The sequence below is a fragment of the Gossypium arboreum genome, chromosome 8 (assembly GCF_025698485.1).
Source record: "Gossypium arboreum isolate Shixiya-1 chromosome 8, ASM2569848v2, whole genome shotgun sequence".
Taxonomy (NCBI): domain Eukaryota; kingdom Viridiplantae; phylum Streptophyta; class Magnoliopsida; order Malvales; family Malvaceae; genus Gossypium; species Gossypium arboreum.
This window is the reverse complement of record NC_069077.1, coordinates 127,557,606-127,571,828: the sequence shown is the minus strand read 5'-3', so window position 1 is coordinate 127,571,828 and position 14,223 is coordinate 127,557,606. Positions and strand designations below refer to the sequence as shown.

Genomic DNA, 14,223 nt, shown 5'->3' with positions numbered 1-14,223 from the left:
ATAGACGATATAAACAATAAAAAAATGTAATAAAATTAAAGCATGCATCTCATACAATTGCATCACCCAAGTATTTAAACCCGAGTCCATATCACACAAGTGGCTTTGATACCACTGTTGGAACGCCGGTACCCCCATGGCACAGCTGAAAAAAATATTTCGGAGATCCAAACCATGGATCCATGTGCGAGGAATGAATCGGGGTGAAAAAGGTTTTGAAATTACCCAAACTTCAATCTGAATAGACAATGAAGCCTCGACAATGAGAATACTGTTTTGCTTTCGAATCCAAGCCGCAATCTTTATGATCCCGACCTCTACGTAATCCACCTAGTTGACAATGAATGGAAGAAATCCCCAAAACTATTTTTAGAGATATTTTGCTTGACGGTTGCTAGACCTAGTAGCAAAGCTTCGGGTTTGTATATATATTCACTTTATAGGGTTTTTCTCCCTTTCTATATAGAAATCCCCTTATAATTGGTATGTATATAATGAATTCTTAATTTATTAAATTTTAATCCGAACATAATAATTATAATTAAAATAAATAAATATAATAATGTTTTAACCGAAAATTATAATTACATTAATTATAATAAATATTTTGGTAAACTATATTTATTTAAATTTATATACTGAACCAAATTCATATATTATTAGAATTATGTTCTCCTTATGTGTAAAACATCCTTGTACATATAATATGTTCGATATTTGATTGCCCAATTAAATTAATTCTATAATTAATTTAATTCATGTGACAACCAAACACAATACCAACTATGTTTTATTTTGTTCATTTCAACCATAGGGTGTGACCCTGTATGTTCTTGTAATGTTAGCAGTAATACTAGAACGATTCTAATGTTACAAACAATGAGTGGCATCTAGTAATGCATCATTGCTACCTAAGTTACAAGAAGACATGATTCGACATAACCTTTTGTGATTAACCTTTCATGCATTAATCCTTAAGTCCTTTATCTCCGGAATGGACACAAGTCATGGAATAGTCACACTTGCATAGTCCATCCCATGTTTCTTGATACCTTGAGTAGACTATGATACACAAATAAGTATGACATCTCATATCAACTTATTTGAGCATGGCCATGCAATTTTTATCTCACTCAATCAAGTGGCCTAAGATATTACTCCCATTATGTAGGAGGGACTTATCCTATATTAATCAACCATATCCCTCTACATAGATTGTGGTATATCCAACATCACCTTTATAAAACAACCGATTCATGATATCTTGATCAGATCAAAATATGCAGCTCACGATGTTGGGATAATGATGATCTCAAGTCTGAGGATCATATACATATTAATCACTATGAGTAATGTTGTGGCAATTACATAATAATCTAAGAAACATACTCATAGTGGGTCAGTCCAATATGTTGTTCTCTAACACACATATTCATGCATTGATTCTGAGACTCCATATCAATGACAACTCTTTATCATCAATCAACTACATGTTAGTCTTAATGCATTATTGTTGTCCTAGTCAACAATAATACTTGACTAAGGACCTTTTAAGAATAATCATATTATTCTAAGGACATTATTATAAAACAATTTATTTATACACACAGAAAAGAAACTGAAATAATAATGGCAACGCCTTATATTAATAAACATGGTAAATCAAGTATGTTATTACAACCATCTCATGATTGATCATTTGGCATACTCTTACACGATCTAGGTATTATCAGTTGAGGGTCAAGGAGGTTAACATACATAAGTCGACATTTAGGACTCGTTATGGGTACTATGAGTTCCTAGTGATGCCATTTGGATTGACTAATGCACCGGCAGCTTTCATGGATTTGATGAACCGAGTATTTCAGCCTTATTTGGATTGGTTTGTGGTAGTGTTCATTGATGACATACTGGTTTAATCGAGGACCGAGGAGGAGCATGATGAGCACCTTCGAGTCGTCCTACAGACTTTGAGGGAAAAGTAGCTCTATGCTAATTTAGTAAGTGCGAGTTCTAGTTGCATGAGGTGACATTTCTTAGTTATGTGGTTTTTACTGAGGGAATCCAAGTTGATCCTCGAAAGATTGAGGCTGTGTTAGAGTTGAAATAACCTAGAAATGTATCGAGATCTGCAGTTTTCTAGGGCTGGCGGGTTATTATCAACGATTTGTGAAGGGAATCTCATTGATTGCAGCTCCCTTAACTAAGCTGCCATGGAAGGGTGTACCATTTGATTGGACTGATGTGCAGTAAGAGAGCTTCGAGAAGCTCAAGACTGTACTGACTGAGGCCCCTATTTTGATACAGCCAGAACCTGGAAAGGAGTTCACGGTTTATAGTGATATATCACATATCGATTTGGGATGTGTGTTGATGCAAGATGGTAAGGTGGTAGCATATGCATCTTGTCAACTTAAGACACATGAGACAAATTATCCGACGCATGACTTGGAATTGACCGCTGTGGTGTTTGCCTTGAAAATCTGGAGGCATTACTTTTATGGTGAGAAGTGTATCATTTACAATAATCACAAGAGCCTCAAGTACCTCCTTACTCAGAAGAAGCTAAATCTTAGGCAACGTAGGTGGATTGAGCTGCTTAAGGACTACAACTACACCATTGAGTACCATCCTGGCAAGGCCAATGTGGTGGTCAGTGCACTGAGCCGTAGAGCTATGACTAATTTGAGGGCAATGTTTGCTCGCCTAAGCCTATTTGATGATTGTAGCTTATTAGCCAAACTTCAGGTTAAGCTGATATGGATTGAGCAGATTAAGGGTAAGCAGTTAGAGGACGAGTCTTTAGGTCTTCGGTTCCGACATATTAATAGTGGTAGCACTAAGAATTTTGGACTGAATAGTGATAGGGCACTCTATTTTCGTAGGAGAATCTATGTTCCAAATGATACTGATCTAAGACAGTTTAATTGAGGGAGGCACATAGTAGCCCTTATGCTATGCATTCTAGCATAAATAAGATGTATTGAGACCTCCGTGAGTTATATTGGTGGCTAGGGTTGAAACGTGAGGTTACTGATTTTGTAGCGAGATGTTTGACATGCCAGTAGGTTAAGGCTGAGCATCAGTTACCTTCAGGTTTGCCGCAGCCTATTAAGATTTCTCTATGGAAGTAGGAACGAGTAACCATAGACTTCGTTAGTGGGTTGCCCCTAACACCCACTAAGACGGATTCGGTATGGGTCATCGTGGATCAGTTGACCAAGTCTGCGCACTTCATACCGGTTAGAGTTGATTATTCTCTGCAGAAGCTAGCGAAGCTTTATATTTCTAAGATAGTGAGACTGTATGGGGTACCGGTTTCAATCATCTCTAATAGGGATCCTCATTTCACGTCTCGATTTTTTAGAAAATTACATGAGGCTTTGGGTTCAAGGTTGGACTTCAATACTGCGTTCCATCTTCAGACCGATGGTCAGTCTAAGAGGGTGATTCAAATACTAGAGGATATGTTGAGAAGCTATGTTATTGATTTTCGAGACAGTTGGGAGGACTATCTGCCATTAGCGGAGTTTGTCGATAATAATAGCTTCCAGTCTAGCATCCAAATGGCACCTTACGAGGCAGTGTATGGTCGTAAGTGTCGCACTCCTTTATGTTGGACTGAATTGGGCGAGCGACATGTTCTGGGTCTTGAATTGGTTTCTGAGATAGAGGATAAGTTTAGATTGATTTGGGATCGTTTGAAAACAGCTTCTGACAAACAGAAATCTTATGCGAATTTAAAAAGGCGTGAGATCAAGTATTCTGTGGGGGACTTCATTTTTCTCAAGGTCTCGCCATGAAAGAAAGTACTGGGTTTTGGTCGTAAGGGCAAGTTGAGCCCTAGGTTTATTAGGCCTTACTGAATTCTAAAGCGAGTGGGACCAGTCACTTATCAGTTGAAGCTACCTCCCAAGCTAGACCGCATTCATGATGTGTTTCACGTATCGATGTTGAGGCGCTACTGCTCTGATCCTACTCATATTGTCCCTGTTGAGGAGATTGAGGTTAGGCCAGAGTTGACCTTTGAGGAGGAGTCGGTTTAGATTCTAGACCGTGATATAAAGGTTCTGAGGAAGAAGTCTATTCCACTGGTAAAGGTCCTGTGGTAGAATCATAGCACTGAGGAGGCCACGTGGGAGCGTGAGGATGCGATGCGTTAGCAGTATCCTCATCTATTCTGATCAGGTAAATTTCGAGGAAGAAATTTTCTGTTAGGGTGTAAAGTTGTAACATGCCAAAATTTAAATTTTTGCTGTTGCAAATGTGTGACACAAATCTGTATCTGCTTCAAAGGTTTTCTGGGTGTGTGGGAGGTCCCACGTTCAAGCCATGACTTGGGCAAATTTTGGTATTTTTATGAATAAAGCACAATCTTTGGTTGATAGGCTTTTAAATAAAAGATGGTAAGTAATTAACAAAATGGGCTTGCTGGTCTGGTGGATAAGTGGAGTGTTGGTGGGATGGAGGTCCTGTGTTCGATTTTCTACATTAGTAAGGGATAGTATTTTTGTTTTTGACTAATTTTCGGCTAGAGTTGTACTATGGTTGAACTCTGAGTAGTAGGGTGTTGGATGGAGAAAAGTAACAAAAGTAAGGGGAATTGGGATAGGGGGTTATCAGATAAAGAGATGATAGGGGGTTATCAGAATATTTCTCTTCAATTTTCTTTTTACAAAATTTTGTTCTCTTCTTCCCCTCTCTCTGCTGAAATTCTATCTCTCATTCCCTCTCATCTTTTTCGTTGTTTTACTCAAGTTCACCTCCTTTGTTTTGTGCTGCGAGTAATCCTGATCGTTCGGTAAGTTATTTTTTGTCATAAGTCTTAGCAATTTTCTGACTGGGTGATTAACAAGAGGATTTGTTTTACACTCGATTTAGGTGTAGCCCAAGAATCTGCCAAAATTCTGCTTCTTTTCTCTTTTTTTATCTTCTTTTGCTTACTTCTTGTACAATGTTTCTTGTCACTCGTTCGGTAAGTACTCATTTTACCACTAATCTGTTGTTCTGAAATTAGTTTCTAAAAAAGGGTTGTTTTGGTTCTATCGATTTAGGCAAGGATTAGGCAACGATTAGTGCCTCAGTAGAGTCTTGAACAACAAGAATATTGGCTCGTTATTCGGTAAGTGATTGTGTTCGCTTTTTAATGATTCTAAGATGATGTTGTAAATATTCCCGAGTTGGTTTGTGAATGTGCTGCTAAAATTTACTTTGGTAATGTCAATCATCGGTTCTGGAAATACGGGATTATGTTTAGGAGCGAAAATGATCTAGGTGTGTACTCAATTGCGTAGAAAATGAGGTTCCAAAAAAAGCCAAAAACCTCACTGCCGACGCCACCCAGGTGTGTGGTTGCTTGTGTGGTAGGTTGTGTGCCCTAACAAGGCCGTGTGATCGATGAGTCCAGGTTATCACGGCCAAGGCCAATTTCGGGTGTGTGGGCCCACACGGGTAGGGCGCATGAGTGTGTGAGCCCATTTTTGCTGAAATAACTATTTAGGTTTCACGGGTTGCCCAAGTCAACTGTGAACCTTCCGTAGGGTCGATAAGCACTACTTAGACCCTTAACTGTATGATATTGATTGTGTGAATTATGTACTGAGCATATTATATACAAGCATGTATACTGAACTGAATGTGTATTTGACAAACCTGTGATAGCATGACATTTCATTGTATGTTTCATTGCATGGGTTGGTTTGATATTATTTGGAGGAAGTGTACTGAAAGGCTTTTAAGCCTAATATATTGGTAGCTTAGCTGCAAATTACTGATTTGTGCCGCAGCCGGTACTATCTGGAGTGTAGGGATGGTGGGTTGAACGGAGTGTAGGGTTGAACGGAGATGGTGTGTAGAGGCTGGTTATGTAGGAATTTGTTACTGAAAACTGCATGATTGATACTGATACTGAGATGGGCTAAGGCCCAAACTGTTACTGATACTAAAAGGGGCTTAGGCCAAGACTGTTTGACTGTGCACTGTGATTACTAATTGTTTGTTGTATTCTGCGAGATTTACACACTGAGTTTACTAAAACTCACCCCTCTCTGGTTAATGTGCACAGGTAATCTCCAAACCTAGATGGATCGATGTGGCAGAGGACTCGATGGTGACCACGGTTTTGGACTGTCATGGTTTTAATTTATGATTATTGGTTTTGTTTTTAGTCTATTTTTACTGGTTAAATTTTTGGGTTGTAACTGGACTTTCAGACTTTGGTTTGGTTTTGGGTTTTAATTATCTTTACCTTATAAATTACAACTGCTAGTAGTAGGAAACCTCAATTTTCTAAAGAAACAAATGATTTTTGGAAATGCCCGATTGTTTAAACAGTTTTAAAAGCTTCCGCAACGAATAACATTTTGAAATTATCGACCAAATGAGTAACACGATTTTGGAACTAATAAAATATTAAGGTAAGTAATTCAATGGAAATGGTTTTATCGTGATAACACAGTTTTCAAACACCCTATCATATGACATCGATAGATCCGACCATAACGTCTAGGCCGAGTTTGGGGTGTTATAGCTCTGGCTCAGTTGGATGACATTACTATATGAAAAACACATTTAAAACGATCAGGAGTCATCACAATATCACAATCTATATAATGGAAAGTATAGCTAAACTCGTTTGCTACATCAAATCCAAGAATCGGTTAAACCATAGCTCTGATACCATTAAATGTAACACCCCTAACCCGTACCTGTCGCCAGAATAGGGTTTTGTAGCATTACCAGAACATTCATAACATTGATCCATTAATCTATGAAAATTACTATTCATTAACCGAGATCATTCAAAACGTCCCTTAATTGGACCCTCGAGGCTAAATACGAGCATTAGAATCGAGTCGGGACTTAATCAGGAGCACTAAGAATTTTTCATGAAATTGCAAAAATTTTCCAAAGTGCAGGGCTCATATGCCCGTGCTAGAGGCCGTGTTCGACTCCATGTAACTCTCTGACTTATGCACAAGGCCATGCGACATGCCTGTGTGCTAGGTCGTGTGGTTAATTAATTTAATTCGAAATTCGGTACAGGTTTCACACAACCAAGACACACATATATCAAAACAACCATTACTAGCCATTTCAATGGCTAGATTAGAAGCATCATTATCAAGTCACTAATGTTCAAGTTGTCCTATACATGCCATTATACCAAAATGATTTTATTAAGTATACCCAAAATAACTAGTTAATAGTGTCATGATGCTCCAATGATCTTCAACCTTTGCGAGCTTCCGAGTATTATAAAATAGGGGGAAAATAAAACGAAGTAAGCATTACATGCTTAGTAAGTTCGTATAATGGAAACTGACCGCGTTATTTCATGATAGGTTTTAAATATTTATAATTAATCATTCTTAAAACTAACTATTATCGCGATGTAGGCAAGTGTGCCTATCGAACAGTAGTATAGTTTTGCAAGACCGGATTGTCAAACCTAAAGGAACTAAAAGTACTAGTAATGACTGTCTTTTTATTATCTAGCCTAAGAATAATGGGGTTTTATTTTTAACTAATTATCTAAACTAAGAACTCATAGAGAAAAGAATTGGGGAATTGTTTTTGGGTAAAATCGATTGACTTAAGACAATACCTAAGGAAAAATCCACCTAGACTTTACTTGTTATTCTGGCTCCGAATCGGACGATTTATTCATTCAACTTGTTCCGTAGAGATCCCTAAGTTATGTTATTATCCCTATTCAAGACTAATAACGTCTAATCCCTAGATTGAATAACCGAGACTTTTCTCTAATTAACACTCTAGGGTTGCACTAACTCGATCTATAGATCCTGTTATTAGGTTTCACCCTAATCTGGCAAAATTTTGTCACCCTATGTCTAGGTGCGCAATCAACTCCGCTTAATTATGATAAATGTACTCTTAGATAGGGTCTATTCCTCCTATGAATAAGAGTTTATCTTGAATCAGTATCTTGGGATATCAAAACAAGAATTAAGAACACATAATTAAGAACAAGTTAAATATTTATCATACGATTCAGAAAATAATAACAAGATTCGTCTTAGGTTTCATTCCCCTTAGTTATTTAAGGGATTTAGTTCATAACTAAATAAGAGAACATCTTAGAAAAATAAAGAATACAAAACGTAAAGAAAACCCAAAACTCCTAAAGGGGAATTAAGGAGAGATCTTTAGTCTTGATGAATCCGGCTTTTGAGATGAATCAATTAGCTTTCTTGGAGTAATTCCTTACTTCCCCTTCTCCGTCTTTCTTTCTTCCTCCTTTAGGGTGTATCTATAGGCTTTGGAATGCCCAGAAGCACTTAAAATTAGCCTTTTCCTAATTGGACTCAACTTGGACTCGACAGGGACACGCTCGTGGCACATGTCCGTGTTCGATTACTTCAGGCAGTGCTTGAGCCTGCCAAATTGACACGGCCGTGTAGTCTATCCATGTGAAGAGGTCCAGGCTGTGTTGATTTCGTACCTTGGCCCATTTTCTCCTTTTTTGGCCCGTTTTTCGTTCCTTTCTCTCTCCTATTCTCTCCTAAGTATAAAACATGAAATTAAAGCATTAGGAGCATCGAATTCACCAATTCTAATGGGAAATCATCCATAAAATGCATTAAACATGGGGTAAAAATATGTATAATTTACAGTTTATCAGAAACTAAACTAACCAATCCCGTTTATTAAATCTAAGCATACATTATCATGTTTTCCATCCATTTGGCTAAATTGCCTAAACACATACATTCAATCAAACATTTTAGTCACCAAAAGTCTTATTATCAATCAAGTAAACATAGATGAGCTCATCATGCAATATTCTTTCAAGTCATTATCATTTCATCTCATAATTCTCATGCCATGTCAAGAGTTTTATGTCTGTTGAATCATTGAAATTCCGATGGATGCTCAAGTAGTACACTCGAGGTGTACGATTCAATAATCCGTCAATTTTTTATTCAAGAGTACCCATTAGGGCACTTAATCAATGAACACACTCTCAAGCCACATATCATATGACAGGATTACCAATCTAGGCTAAATCCTTTATATAACGTATGCTCAAAAGAGTTCAATTAGGATTATCGGTCCAGGCTAAACCCTAATCATAATGTATACTCGAGAGGTATTATATTCGGATTACCCATCCGAGCTAAATCCTTTCTATATCAAGGTCAATAGAATTACTCATCTGAGATAAATCCCGTTCGCAACAAATGTAGGACCTTATTCGTTTCGAGAATGCGCATATATTCATCGGAATTCAATATTCAATCAGGACTTAACCCTTTTTCACCATATCAAGCATGTATTAAATTTCTCATTATAACATTCAAGTAATGTACATCAATATAAGTCACATTCCATACAGCACAACATTCAATTAAACATATTTACATGCCCGATTAAGTTACACGAACTTACCTAAACACTTGTTCGCGTAAAAAGTCTACTAATCCGAAACCTTTTCTTTTCCTCGATCTAACCTCGAATTAGTGTTGTATACATCTATATAAATGAATTTAACCATCAATTTCACACATTTCATATTTAACTGGACTTAATTTACGTCCTAAGCAAAATTATCATTTTACCCCTAACTTTTTCATAAATTCTGATTTTGTCCCTAGGCCTAGAAAATGAAACTTATGCAAATTACTCCCTATTTCAAGCATAACCAAAGCCCCATTACAAATTTTCCAGCACATGATTTCATAAAATTTTAGAATTTTTCATCAAATTTTGAAACTTTTCATTTTAGTCCCTAAATCATGTTTTTATCAAAATTTGCCTTGTAAAAGTTGTTCATCTATGAACAAACTTTCATTTTCTACCATAAATTTCTAATTTTCAGCATATTCATCCGTGATCCAAATTTCATAACTTGATAACTTTTCAAATTAATCCCCTAAAGAGAGAGAGATTAAACTATCTCGGTTTCAAAAATATAAAAATCATTGAAAACAGGACTTGATTTCATACCTTTTTAAGCTTGGTAAGTTGTCTTCCTCTCTCCTAGGGTTTCCATGGAAATTTTGGAGAAGATGGTATGAAATTAGATGATTATTTCTTTTTATTTAATTACCATCTTTTAATTTTAGTGATTTCCAATTTAGTCCCTTGCCTTTTCCAATTTTTCCATGGATGAGTCATCAAGGAAAATCTACATACTTTTCTTAATGGTCTAATTACCATATAAGGACCTCTAGATTTGAATTCCATAGCTATTTAATCCTTATGGCTACTAGAATTCAACTTTCGCATTTTATGCGATTTTGTCCTTCTCGTAATTAAGCACTTAATCGATAAAATTTTCGTGTCAAAATTTTCATGTGACATGCCTATTATAATACGGACCATATAATAAAATAAAAATAAATCATATTTTTGGATCGGATTTGTGGTCCTGAAACCACTGTTCCGATCTCATTAAAAAATGGGTTGTTACAGAAAACCTTAATGCTTCTATACTTTTTAATAGACTAAACTTAGGTGTTTGATGTTAAAAGTGGTAAGTCAGTTATATATCATGTCGAGATTATTTGTAGATACGAAATGTCTAATTATGTATACCAAATTGATGCTTACACTATACTTCCTCAAAGGTCGTCTTTTATGTTTTTTTTTTGTTTTTCTTGAGGACAAATAATGTCTTAAGTGTGGGGGAGTTTGATCTGTCGTAATTCGGTATAGCGAATTAAACTAGTTTTCGCACTTGAGGAGCTTAAATACGAGTATTTTCATTATGTTTGAATAAAGTTTTCATAGTTTAGTTTAAATTCAAAAAAAATGTATTATAAGTCTTTTATTCACCTTTAAGGCCAAATGAGGCCTAAAGGTGAGCTAATATACTTAGTGAGTGTGTAGGAGACCATCAGAGGGTGTACAAACTCAATATCGTTTGCTTTGTTGCAATAGAGGAAGCTTAATGCAACATAGGGAGCAAATTACAAGAATTACGAGACTACCTTTTGTGTCGTGACACAGCCTAGGGATGTCGCGGCACACCTTGAAGCTACCTTGAATCTGAGCATACTGCTTTCGATGTCCCGACACAGGCACTAGGGTGTTGCGACATCAGTTCTATATGGTAGATATTTATGAGCCAAAGGTATTTTGGTTTGCACAATCAAATATTTAACATGTGAACGTTAGTTGACCTAGGGTTGAGGACGATGACAACCTCAAATCTATAAATAAGCTCATTTAACACTTGTTATGGACAACTTTTAGACTTGAAAATTTTAGTGTAATTTTAGTTTTCAGTTTTTCCATTTTCTTAGGCTTTAGGTTATTTCTAGTTTTTCTATTTACGTTCATCAGGAGGTCTGATCTATAGACTCAATCAACTCTTTTTGGATTTTCCGCTTCACTCAATATAATTCAAGATTCTCTTAAACATTTTCTCTTGAATTCATTCTTTATGTTTATATTTAGCATCAAGTTTATTATGTTCATGAGATCCATGAGGAACTAATCCTTTTTATGGGGTATTAGCGAGTGGAGGTGTGATTAACTGATTTCTATGTAGGGTTTCCTTAGCAAATCAAATATTTGGGAGAGGAAGAACTTAAACCCTAGGCTTTACGACAATAGATGCCACTCGATATGATCCTTCCCGTGAAGCTAACATTTTTCCTTTGTTCTTTGTTGGTTGATTTGCACATGCATTCCTCATAGCTATAGATCTCCAACTAGAAATTCTCATTTATACGCCTTGGAATTGTAGTACTAGTCCACTTGTTGAGCCCTGATTACTAGGTGAAGGGTTGACTGATTTCTAGTTTCTTCTAAGAAATCCAAGTTCTTTTTAAGCATCATTTCATTGCCCTAAGAAGTGTAGTTCAATACACGATGGGTGTTGAGGTCGATTCTACAAGTATTACTGCTTCAGTACTGAACATAAAGTTCAAGTGAGTCTCCTCGATTCCAGAATGTGATGTTGTGCAAAAAGACCACAAGATTCGAAGAAGCTCCTTTAGCCATCCGTATTTAGCCCCATCTACTTTCTTATTTAGCCCTTGGAGAATGTTCTTGTTAGTAGCTTTAGCTTGACCATTTGTTAGTGATGTTTTAATTAAGCTGTGAGTTAGAGAAATATGGAGAAACCTACTAGAATCCTCGAATTTTCCCTAGAATTGGGTCTTGTTTTTTGCAATTATCAATTTCAGGATCACATACCGACAAATAATGGCTTTCCATACAAAATTCTCCATTTATTGCTTAGTGATGGTGGCTAACGTTTTTGCTTCCATCCACTTGGTGAAGTATTCGATGGCCATCATAATGTATTTCTTCTATGCTACAGTGGATGGGAATAGGCCAACTATATCTATTGCCTAAATGTTGAAAAGACAATGGTTGGTGATGCTATGAGGAGGTTTGCTGGTAGTCTGCGTATTAGTGAGAATTTTTGACAGGGTTGGCATTTGGCCACATACTGCATTGCGTCCCTCTACATAATGGGCAAATAATACTTTGCAATAGGATTCGCTGCGCGAGGGCCCTTCTGTCTAGATGATGTCCACAGGTTCCTTTGTACACTACTATTAGGACATATTTTGTTTCGGATGGTCCCAATTTGAGTAATGGCTATTGGAAACCTTTCTTGTGCATAACTCCATTAATCAATGTACAGCGAAAGGCTACCTATGTCATCTTTTGATACTCCTTCTAAGCTTCAAGTACCTTGTCTCTTGATAAGAAATCTTGGATAGGGATGATCCAAGTATCTTCTAAATCAATAACAAGAACTTGCCTTATTGTCTTATAACTCAAATAATGTTTATGTTCCAACAAGATTTTTTCCTATTTCTTTGATGTAGATGGTGGCTGCTAGCTTAGATAAGGCATCAACTCTAACATTTTCCATCCTGAGGGTTTTGTTCGCTTGAACTTCAAGGAACCTTTTAGCAAGTTTATAGCTAGAGAGAAGTATTTGACCACTATTGGCTCATTGACCACATATTCTCCCTAAATTTGTTTTGTTACTAGTTGGGAATTTGATCGAACTTGAAGACTTTGGATTTTCAGTTTCTAGGCCAACACCAACCCTGCTATAAGAGCTTGATATTTAGCTATTTTGTTAAAGGTAGGAAAGGAGAAAAGATAAACTGTATTGTCACTCTTCTTTCTCGAGGCTGATTAGTAAGACTTTAGCTCTGGACCCTTATTTTTCTATGGAACCATTAACATGAACCACCTAAGGCTTTTCTTGCAATGGGAGGGAAGTTGTAAATATACCTTCTTTGGGTGTCATTGTTGGAATGTTGGTGGGATTGTTTTCTTCAAAAGCTTAAAAAATGAACATTCAACTAAAAGTTTTGTTAGGGCCTGAGCTTTGACTATTTTTCGTGGAAAATACTCCAATCCTAATTCACTCAATTTGGCATTCCACTTGATCATCCTTTTCGAGATGTCAAAAGTCCCTAGGATATCTTTGAGTGGTTGGTTTGACAATACCATGATAGGGTGACATTGGAACAATGGCGGAGCCTCTTTGTGGCTATAATCAAGGCAAAAATGATTTTTTCCACCCAGGACTAATTTATATCTCCATCTTACAGGATTTTGATGATGTAACAGACCAAATGTTGCTGACTTTTAACTTCCCCGACTTATATTGTCGCAATTGCTTAATCAAAGGCGGTGAGGTGAAGATACAAGTCTCCAGGTAAGAGAGATGTTGGAGCGAAGAGGTGCTCAAGTACTACTTCAATTGGTCAAAAAAAATATAACACTTTTCTATCCATTGAAAAGGACCTTTCAAATCTTTGAAAAATGAAAGGCATTTATCAACCATCTTCATAATGAATCTATTCAATGCCACTAATTATCTGGTTAGCTGTTGAATCTCTTTGGGCATTTGAGGAGGGTTCATTTACAGGATGGCCTTTATCTTCTCCAAGTTGGCCGTAATCATTCTACTGGATATCATGAAACCTAAGATTTTTCAACATTAGCCCCGAAAGTGCACTTGCTCAGATTGAACTTCATGATGTATCTGTGTAACACTATGAACAACTCTCAAGTGCTATTTATATATTGCTCCATGGTAGTGATCTTGACCAACATATCGTCAATGCACATCTCTATACATCTCCCTATCTTGTTCTAAAATAGCTTATTCACTAACCATTGGTATGTACCTCCCGCATTCTTGAGACTGAAAGACATCATCTTACAATAGAACTACCCATCTTTAGTGATGAAAGTCATCTTCTCTTAGTCCTCCTC

The 14,223-nt window shown here is 36.7% G+C and overlaps 1 protein-coding gene across 1 annotated transcript; it reads left to right on the top strand.

Moving 5' to 3' along the window:
* Positions 1-1,841: 1,841 nt before the first annotated feature.
* LOC128296654 (uncharacterized) lies at positions 1,842-2,931 on the top strand. Its single transcript, XM_053032094.1, has 3 exons — positions 1,842-1,913; positions 2,308-2,489; positions 2,586-2,931. The coding sequence occupies exons 1-3, from the start codon at positions 1,842-1,844 to the stop codon at positions 2,929-2,931; spliced, it is 600 nt and encodes a 199-aa protein (XP_052888054.1).
* The last annotated feature ends 11,292 nt before the right edge of the window (positions 2,932-14,223 follow it).

What these genes read in the sequence shown, in the direction of transcription:
- LOC128296654 (XM_053032094.1), top strand. Translation starts at nt 1,842, where the DNA reads ATGGATTTGATGAACCGAGTATTTCAGCCTTATTTGGATTGGTTTGTG. An exon ending in TGTTCATTGATGACATACTG is followed by an intron (nt 1,914 to 2,307) that starts GTTTAATCGAGG and finishes ATTTTGATACAG; the next exon opens with CCAGAACCTGGAAAGGAGTT. An exon ending in TTTGCCTTGAAAATCTGGAG is followed by an intron (nt 2,490 to 2,585) that starts GCATTACTTTTA and finishes TAGGCAACGTAG; the next exon opens with GTGGATTGAGCTGCTTAAGG.